Source organism: Labrus bergylta, chromosome 19 (assembly GCF_963930695.1).
Source record: "Labrus bergylta chromosome 19, fLabBer1.1, whole genome shotgun sequence".
Taxonomy (NCBI): Eukaryota; Metazoa; Chordata; class Actinopteri; order Labriformes; family Labridae; genus Labrus; species Labrus bergylta.
Window position 1 is genome coordinate 3,559,779 of NC_089213.1, and position 10,209 is coordinate 3,569,987.

Below are 10,209 nucleotides of genomic sequence, written 5' to 3' on the forward strand. Positions count from 1 at the left end.
TAGAAGGCCCAGAATAGATTTTGTTCATGTTTTACGCACTGTTCTTGTACTGGGTGACTTTTACGCAGGGTCTTTTTATTGCGTATCTCAAAAAGCAAAGGATAAAAAAACAGGAATAGAGAAACAACTGTAGTCACCTGAAGATCATCCAGGCCGTGATGTCCCAGGTGCATCCCGAGAGGACCGTCCCCGAGCGCGGCTGCACCTTCCCCGAGACCGTGCAGCAGCCGAGGGACAGCTGCATACTCCCGCCGGGGGTCGAGGCTCAGAGCCCGGTGCGACTGTGACAGGAGCCCCCCCTCATCGGAGCGCGACCTCTGCGAGTGCCACGCCGCCTGCTGATGCTGATGGATGGAGTTAATGGAGGGGTAGGGGTCTGACAGGTGGGAATAGGCTGAGTCCTGGCTCTGGGAGTATGGCAGGGAGGACTGGGGGTAAGGAGGGGGGAAGTACGGAGGCTGGAAGTCAGAGGCCGGAGTGTGGCAGAGCGGGGGCGCCGAGGAGTAGGCGGCCTGGTTCAGGGAGGAGAGCTGGGAGAGGCGCCCACTCGGCGACGAGCCGCTTAGTCCGTCTGCGCGGTCCTGCAGGAAGATTGAAAAGTTTTTTTCTCATATCGTATATTTCCAAAAGGTGACAAAACAACATTGTCAAATTAAATGTCCGATAACGAAACTTCCCACCTCCAGGAAATGAATACATTTAAAAAAATGTAGCGTAATTGAAAAAGTTGGATTTATATACGCACACTTAAAATGTACCAAGCGCTTTAAGTGTAACACAAAACAGCCCGTAAACCAACGTAATTCCATTTTGAGAGGGTTGGAAATAGCAGCTTGGCTTGAAGTGATGCGCACTGGCAGAAGACGCCCTTGGCACCGCTGCTGAACAGTGTCAGAAAGGTCACGGCCACCAAGAAGCTGCACAAAGGGAAGGGACAGGTATAACCCAACACAACAACTACACGCTGCTGCTGCTGCAGGAGGAGGAAGAGGAGGAGGAGGAGGGGGGTGCATCTGTAAATAATCTGTCAAGGTGTCAACAAAACCGCAACTGAAAATTAAACAAGAGGAAAAGGTTCACCGAGATTGACAAGGGGGAAGAAAATGAGATTTGGACTTTTAGGACTTTAACCCATCGTGTACAAGTAAAGCAATGTAGTCCACTAGCCTACATTTGAGCTCACACACTTCCTGTTTAAATTGGATTTTTTGCAAAAGCTGGGTCAGCCGGATCAATGCTGTTGTGGTTGAACAATGTCCATTATGTGCCAGTCAAAGAGGCCATAACCACACACACACACAGTGTATCTGTCACCCACCCTCCTCTCTGTGCCTGTCCTGTTTTTCATTCTTCCATTTCTCACAAAAAAAAAATGTTTGTATTTAAAGCTTTAAAGGACAGAAACTCTCTTCCATCTTGTGTCTCGGCATGTCACAGTGTGTGCACTGAGTGGACACTTCACTGTCATCTGGTCTCACGCACTGTGACACTGCGCAGACAAAGAGCATCTCCGCAGACAGATGCACCGCGCCGCAGCTCGAAACTCGGTGTCAAAACGGTTCATTCGGAAGTGTGGACACTTGACACTTATGGATTCTAGTAAAACGGAGAACAAGCAACTTTTTAATCAGAAATGAATGCAATTGACTGACACTGAAAAAAGCACAGAGGACGATTTAACACTGAAAGCTGATAAACTTATAATGCAACACATTGATTAAATCATGGGTAGTTTGTTGACCAAAAATTAGCCGTTTTAAGAGATTTAAAAAAGATTGCACAATTTCTTCATCGATTTTCACACTGCAAAAAAACACTGCTTTCAAATAAAGTTACATAAGTAATTAACAAACATCAGTGATAAAAAAAATAAAATAAAAAAAAGTCCCCAAATCAAGTCTCTGTCAAACTCACCATTGCCGAATAGGTGTGGATTAACATCTGGACTCTCTGGATTCCCACAAAATATAAAACTCAACAGGACGAGCTGGCTTTTCCAAACACTGACAGATGTCACCAAAATGCTCCGAGATGTAATCCAGACTGTTTTTACCGGTCCATGAAACTCAAACGTCTCATTTACTTTTCCCCCTTTATCTCTGTTTGACGGAGCTCTTTACGCACAGATGAAAAGCTGCTGCCAGATATACACACACACACAGACGCGCGCACAACACACACGGAGTCCTCCTGTCTCTCCATGAGCGCACTACTTATAGGTTTTTGCGCACGCCCGGCAGAACGGGGAGGGGAGGGGTCGACGGGGTCCACTTCTCTTAAAGAGATATATTCATTCCGTTTCAGACAGTACACTCATAACACTTAGCGCACTTTGACATTTATTGTTCGTTTGGGAAATGGCACAGCATTTTTTTTTTTTTTTACGCACAATCTGGGACTTTACGGTGGCGTTCCTTTACATCAAAATAAACGTTTATAAATCACAATTAAATAAGAATTAAAAAGAAAAAATGAACATCTACTTTACGCAGCCGTTTTACGCACGGATACCCTGATGGTTACAGATAGATATCTTGGTTTTCCACCTAAATGATGGAGTTTCTCCAAACATGCTCCCCACATGGAATCGTTCACGCGTAAAATTTAATTTAATTGAAGTTAATTTCCTGGATTGAGTTTCTCTTAAAAACGAACCCAATAGGCCCTCCATGTGCAGCTTTTTAAGCAAAAAAAATGGATCCGTATAAGGCTTCTGAAAGAAAAGAAACGCACTAATAAAATAGATTAAAAAATACACTTGTGGTGGAATTTTTTTTTTTTTTTTACCTGTAAAACTTCAGTCTTGGTCCGGGATTTCCAGAGCATGTTGGTGCTGAGGAGGGAGGCTGTGAGTCTGAGTGTCAGGCTGCAGCTGAGGGGGTTAATGTGACGCGCTGGATGGAGAGGAGACGGGCTGAAGGTACAGAGAGGAGTGAGTTAGTTTGAGAGACGATGCAGGAGTTTGTATGGATGGGTAGAGTGTGGAGGGAGAGGGGGAGCGGGAGTGGGGGGGTAAAGAAGAAAAGAGGGCGGGAGGTGACAGGAGTAGCGGTTTGGGGTGGCTAAAAACTTTTCACGGTTGGTGCATGGACTGATGGAGCAGGAGGGAGGTTGAGAACAAGGAGGGAAATCGCAGCTTGATGGCGAAATAAGCGATTTTCTATCTTTAAGCAAATCGAAGCTTTTATATAAATCAGAATGAACATATTCCAAACTTAAAAATAGTGCACATTTCCAATTATCTGAAAAGCAACTTTGGTAAAACTCATCGTTCTACAAAGCACTGCATTTAAAACCGAAACCATGTTACACTTATTGCTCACTTTTTATGACTATCATGTACTTTTCCCCTCTCTATTATTTTTAGTTGTTGCATGTAATAGTTCAAATAATGATACAGAGCTGTTTAACTAGTTTCCAGGGATTTTGTCACTTATTAAGAACGTCAAGGTACATTAGATGCAATCAAGTCTCAGTGCGCCATCTTGTGGTGATTTAGGGGGAAAGCATCACGGCTATTAGTAACAGTTACTTACCTTCTTGTCATCTCTTACATCAGAAAACATCTTAAGCCACATGATACAAGGTTCGACAGAGGCTGGAGACACTGCATGTAGATTCAGAGGTTTCAGTTAATTCCTCCCTGAGATTGATCACAAACAGAAGCAGCTTTTGGCCACCACAGCTGCTGTTTTGTTAGAAGAGCGTTTCCCCGTCTGTAAAGCAACAAAATAAAGTACAAAAAAAAAAAACCCAATACACCTAAAATATTTTCATCTTCTTGTCTCCATGATTAGCATCAATCTGGAATGTGGCGTCCTGTGTGGCTCCTGGAGGGAGAGCGGCCATTACTCGTTGAAATGTTTGTGTCACTGCAAGTCACCACGATAAAAAATAATTAAAAAATCATCCTGTTCTGAGAAAACAAGCTTCGATATCGCAACATAAAAAAAGATGAAACCTCGAGAAAACAACCAGCTGATACTCATTATCATGAGAAAAGGGAATTAATAAAACGTATGGATGTACTGTATGACCTCTTTGGGCTTCCGTAGAAATGTTCAAGAAGTGTTGGCAAAAATTCTAAATGCTGGAAGATGATACAAAAAAAGAAGAAAGAATTCAGGTTGGTTTTCTAACAAAATAGCTCTTTATTAAAGGCATTAGCATTCATAACAGAGATCTACAAGGCAGCGTGTACCTCTTCAGAGCACAGCTGCCACATTTACATTTGAATACACTGGATGAAACACATCATAATCTTGAAAAAGAGGTTCATGTTTTGGTTTTAGATATTCCTCAGTAGAAGCTCTGGGACAATGGGCGACACATCAGTGGCGTCTGATTGGTTTAAATAATTAACACACAAGTTTGGCTTTAGTAACAGCCCTCCTTTATTACGTCTGTTTTAACTCTATTCCCTCAGTGAGCTCCTTTTACTTGACTCCGACCGACTTCTTCAGGCTCCTCATACAGCTCAAAGCTCCTTTACCATTTCTCATCATGTCTCCGATCTCGCGTTTACAGACCGGGCACTGGTCTGCCATGGCGCACAGAGCCTCCTCCAGCGCCCCCTGTGTGTGCTGGTCAGGTAGAGCGCTACACTGACTCAGCATGGCGAGTGTGTGTTTGAGCCAACCTTCCTCTCGGACCAGTGTGAGGATCCAGGGCTGAGCGCGGGCGCAGCCTCCCAGAGCCTGCAGGCCCAGCCTCCACAGCTCCTCCACCTCGTCCCAACTCTCCTCCCAGCTCTGGCTCACCTTAACCGGACCGGGGCTGGAGCCCGAGTCTATGGCGCTGCGGAGGAACCGGAGAGCTGAGGAGAAGAAACGCCTCTGTCCAGCTTCAACTGAGCCTGGGGGAAGAAATGCACTGTCAGTACATTATAATACTTCTGAAATTTTATTGTTACCATTTCTAAATCTAAATGGAACATATTGCTTAATATAAAAATAACATTTCACAGTAGCGTCACCAAAAGATTTCATGAGTAGGTTTCGTTAGTTTCAAACTTCAGAGTAACAACTGGATGAATTTCGTCCACTAGGGGTCATGAACACATCAGCGCTAGATGACACATCTACAGCTAACACCATTTTCCATCTTTTATAAAATAAAGACAAACTTCTCCATCATGCAGACCCAGCTACATGCGCTAAGCGATAAGTTTGTTCAAAAACTCTGTTGTGAAGAGCGAAGTTTGAACACTTTCAACAGAAATCAGAAAAAAAAACAGCTGAATCTGCTGTCACATCCCTCCTACACCAACAAATCTGGAAAAAAGTCAAGTGTATCAAGTGTGTGTGTTTACAAAATGAAGGGGGGGAGAGAAAAAAATAAATCACCTGCTGGAGCTGACTTGAGTCGACCAATCATTAAGCCCAGTGTGCAGTAATTTGCCGCTAGGACCAGCAGACGAGGTTTATGCACCAAAACAGGAAGTGCTTCACTCAGAACGGCCTCCAGCTTTCTGAAGCACGGGTCATTCCTTGACAACAGAACGAAAAAAGTTTGTTTACACTTTCATAACCTGTTAGGCATAAATAGTTCCATTGTGTTATTAATGTCAACAAATTTGAGATCATCAACATAAAGGTTTCACTTTTTTTTTAAAACCAGCTACCTGACTCTCTCTGGCTCTGTTACAGCAAAGTTCAGGAGGGCAGAGCAGGCGGTCTCCATGCTGGGATCTCGGGTCGATGCCGCTCCACTTTTCCCCTTGAGGGAAGTCCAGCACTGAGACAGAAAGTCCACCAGCAAGGCCGGAGTGTCGAGGGTGAGCAGCACCCTCCTGGGACCTTCTTCTGCTGAGAGGTGGCACAGAGCGGGGAGGAGATACCTGAAGAGAGGCAGACGAGTTCATGTTGAATACATGTTGATATTTTATTTCATCGTATTGTTGTGCTTGAAACCCTCAGATGTGTTTCATTATTTATTTTTACCTCAGAGCTTCTTTACCCGTCCAAGCTTCTTTCTCCTCTTTGAATGACATCTCAACCATCCAATCAGAGAGGCCCTGCTCCGCGCTCTCACCCTGCATGTGGCTGCGGGAGTATCCGATCAGGAACGGTAACAATCTAGTCACTTCCTCCTTCAGGCAGGAGGTCTCTTCGGCCAGCCACGAGCACAGAGAGCGGAATGTGGCGAAAATAAAAGGGTCCCCGTAGCGGCTTGGATCCACCTACAAGACCAAGAATAGAAGAGGGAGAGTGTTAACAGTACATTCAAAAGGAGAACAGCAAAAATGACCATCACAATGTCCAAGCCACAGAGCACAAAGAGAGAATGTAGCTTTGTAATGTTGAACTTTTATGAAGCATTTCTTGAAGAAAGGGAGTCATTTTCTTCAAATGAGCAACTAGCTTTAGCTCCAGTTGTAAGCATGTTAATTTAATAGACTAGCTATTCAAAAGGCTTTATTCACCACGATGTTATTTCTTAATATTGTATACTTTGGCACAGAAGTAGAAAGAAACCTTTGATGCACAATGAGTCGTTTTTTTAATTCATACCCGGCAACAATTTGCTGTTTGGTGGGTGTAAACAGAAGCTTAAACATCTTCCTCTCACCTGCTGAAGGTGGTACATTAACGCAGAGAAGGCCTCCTCCAGCACCCCGAGGACCTGCCTGCTCTGCTGCAGACTGAGGGAAGAGGAGGAGCTCGGAGGAGGAGGTGCAGGGGTCTGTGATAGTCCCAGACAGCAGGCCTGCTCTATGGCAGCCTCCATGATCCGGTAACAACCTGGGACGGTGAGGAAGACAAGATTGAAGTTATAAAAAAGGAGGTTCTTCATTAAAAAAAGAAAACTTACCAACAAGGTTTCAGGACACTTGGTTTAGACCTGATGCATGACCCAGAACTGCACCATGAAAAAACTAATGACAAGACATGACAGCCAAAACATTCAATAATCAACATCACAGATGAAAACAAAGACCAGGTTTAGATGAGGTTTAGCAGCTTCAGAAGAAATATAGTAAAAACAGAATCCTCGCTACTATTGAGGACACCTGTTCTAATGAATGTTTCAGAGACTTTAGGAGGTTTTTAATGACACACACAGGATAAAGTGTAGGTTCAACATTTTAAAAAAATACACACCAAATACAAACAACCTGATTCAGACATTTAAAGAGACAATTTTGTCAATGTGACTATTTTAGAAGTAAATAAACTTAGATTGAAAAGAGAATTATATACATAGATGTTAGGATTTGGATGCTCATCATTAGTATTTCACAAATCTTGATAAGAGCCAACAGATAGTTGTTCAGAATCAGGCTCTGTATGAACACGTACCTGTGAGTGTGTGCTGCAGCTCAGGGCTCAGGTCGTTACCAGGCGGCTCCTCCAACCCCATCCTAACCTCCACACAAGCTCTGTTCACCAGCAAGCAGCAGAACTTTGCCGGTCCCACCAACTCCCACCCAAACAAATCCAGCAGACAAGCACTGAGGACCAGGATCGGCCCAATCTGTCTGGGTGTTAACTTAGCCTGCATCATGGGTCTCAATGCCCCCCATATCCGCGACACACCTCCTTTCAACTCATCACCCTCTGCTGCCACTCCTACTGGGGGCAGAAACTGCACCAACTGGGTACACATGTCCAGCCTGGTCTGGTCTCTGGCTTGGCAGAAGTCTTTGGATAGCCGGACCAGCAGAGAGAGGAGTTCCGCAGGGTGTTTACTCCAAGCTTTCTCTTTGGTTTTACCTGAGAGGAGGCAACCAAGCAAGGTGAGCCCCCTCTCACGGCTGAAAGTCTGATTTTGATGCACTGCTTTGCATAGCGCGGGAATGCCCCCCCTACTCAGGAGCTGGTCTGGACCTCTGGGTAAGGCACACACAGCTGTGAGGATCAGGTAGCAGTCCGCCGCTATGGCCTTGTCTAGCTTGGAGGAGGAGGAACTTTCTTGAGATGATGATTCTCCGACTGCCTCGCTGCCATCATCCCCCTTTTGCTTGCTGGTTTCACCGTCAGGTTTTTCCACATTAGCAGGATTACTTTCTGTGTTCGCACGCTCTTCTGATTTCACTTTACTCGACCCCATCTTTTCATCTTCTCCCTGTTCTCGGGGTTCCTGTTTGAGCTGGTTCACAGGTCCATTAGCTAAAAGACCCAGCAGGAGCGGGATGGTGGTGAGGAGCTGGGGATGGGAGGCCATGTCTGGGTCTGTGCTCAGCGCAGCCAACAGAGCCATGCCCAGTGAGAGGAGTTCATGTGGGGGTAGGCCGGAGCTCTCGCTGCCTCCGATCGCTGTCACTAAAAGCCGGGCTGGGAGGTTCAGGCCCACGGCTTCAAAGATGCGCCTCAAGGTGGGTTTGTCAAGCTGGTTTGCTGGGCACAAGCGAGTTATCTGAAGACAAGGAGAGAAAAACAACCCCTACCTGTCAGTGCTGAGCAGGCGATTCTTCAATACTTGGTTTCTATATGAACACACACCCAATATTTAAGATAAGATAAGTGAAAATTAATAAAAACTAAGTGTAGAACAACATAGAAAGTATTCAGTGGATGAGGGTTAAATTCAAAGTTCAATAAAGTGTTTAAAAAAAGATAAACAAAAGGAAGATAAGAAACAGAGAACACAGAAGTACTTGGTTGCCTGTTTATCAGCTTGTCTTAAAATACACAGCTGCTATAAGTTAAACTTAGTAAAAGTAAAGATGTTCTTTTTGTCAAATTTAATCTTTTACACTGAACCAAATTACAACACAGCTCACTAAGTTTGTTTTGTTATAGTTGCCCATTTTTATCAAATGTATAAAAAGGTAGATTTTAGAATGTATATGTTTGTAAAAATTCAAATATATAACTTTAGTCTGTAGCCTGATTAGAGCAGCATGCAAATCATTCTTTTAGCAACCTTTTTTTTAATTAAACAAGTTACTAAATTACTCAAAACCAGTTATGTGAAATGGATAAAGGCCCCATATTATGAGAAGCTATAATTTAACTTCAACTAATAGATTTCAACTAAATGCTAGTTATTACATCGTGAACTATTACTCAACTAGACAAACCAATAACCTATACCTACCGATGTGTCGTACATCTCAAGGACTCAATAAGATACCGTGGAGTCAAATTATTTATTTACTTGATGATTTTTTTGTCTTTTTCTAGATACAAATTGAGACTCAGAAATGTGTTGATGTCAGAAAGATTTGTAGTGAATAGTGAATTGTCCTGATTTTGTTATATTGTCTACATACTGTATGTCCTGTTTTGCTCTATTTTTATGTTTTCAATGTTTGTATGTAATTTTTAAATTGGGTACATTTTATTTGTGATAGTAAATATTCTTACTTTGATATTTTTTTACTGTATTTTATTTTAACTTTGTGTAATCTCTTAAGGTGAGGTTTAGAGATAAACCTCACCTGCACATGTGTTTTATTTTTTATTTTCTGTTTGATTCTTCTTTCAAAAAATGTTCAAATAAACTAAACTACATATGTATTAATATGTGCAGCAACAGAAGTTGACATGGTTGATGCTGTGGATCAGTGGAAATGCATTTTTTTCTGGCTAACTTTCTACTTTATAAAAGAGAAAGAGAAACACTCACCAGCAGTAGAGCAGCCAAAGTGTGACTGTCATTTTTCGCCTGTCTGAGTGTATGAAGACACCTTTCCAACACCTCCGTCTGGGACTCAGTCAGCCCTCCTCCTGCATCCTTCTCTCCTCCTCCTCCTCCTCCTGCATCCTTCTCTCCTCCTCCTCCTCCTCCTGCATCCTTCTCTCCTCCTCCTCCTGCATCCTTCTCTCCTCCTCCTCCTCCTCCTCCTGCATCCTTCTCTCCTCCTCCTCCTCCTGCATCCTTCTCTCCTCCTCCTCCTCCTGCATCCTTCTCTACTCCTCCTCCTCCTGCATCCTTCTCTCCTCCTCCTCCTCCATCCCTCTCTTCTCCTCCTCCTCCTGCATCCTTCTCTCCTCCTCCTCCTGCATCCTTCTCTCCTCCTCCTGCATCCCTCTCTCCTCCTCCTCCTGCATCCCTCTCTCCTCCTCCTCCCCCTCCTTCTCCTGCTCCTTGCTCCTCTCTTCCAGGAGGCTGGTTGCTCAGGACCACGACAGGTGAACCGTCAACCTCCGCACTGTCAGCCATTGTGACCTGCGCAGGTACTGAAACAAAGGAGCGAGGGGAAAATGGAGCAAAAATAAGCACTTGGTGCCCAAACTGACACACTTTTAATTAACCCAACAC

General features: G+C 44.0%; 2 protein-coding genes across 5 annotated transcripts in view; both read right to left on the minus strand.

Moving 5' to 3' along the window:
* tfap2e (transcription factor AP-2 epsilon) overlaps positions 1 to 2,939 on the minus strand; it is a 16,177-nt gene extending 13,238 nt beyond the window's left edge. For 2 of the 4 annotated variants that reach the window (XM_020655149.2, XM_065948372.1), the window contains exons 1-2: positions 2,788 to 2,939; positions 138 to 581 (exon numbers count right to left, since the gene is read on the minus strand). In XM_020655149.2, coding sequence (XP_020510805.1) covers positions 138 to 581; positions 2,788 to 2,826 — 483 coding nt within the window. In that variant the 5' untranslated portion in view covers positions 2,827 to 2,939. Of the gene's footprint in view, positions 1 to 137; positions 582 to 1,914; positions 2,196 to 2,787 lie in introns of those variants that run through there. The other 2 variants (XM_020655150.2, XM_065948373.1) reach the window with 1 other exon arrangement.
* Positions 2,940 to 4,127: 1,188 nt separating this feature from the next.
* ncdn (neurochondrin) lies at positions 4,128 to 9,936 on the minus strand (the record flags this gene model as incomplete). The annotated part of the gene is made up of 7 exons (XM_029281452.2): positions 4,128 to 4,855; positions 5,346 to 5,488; positions 5,624 to 5,839; positions 5,943 to 6,181; positions 6,571 to 6,743; positions 7,302 to 8,358; positions 9,574 to 9,936. Coding segments are annotated over 7 exons (2,610 nt in total), but the record flags the coding sequence as incomplete, so codon positions are not given.
* Positions 9,937 to 10,209: the final 273 nt, after the last annotated feature.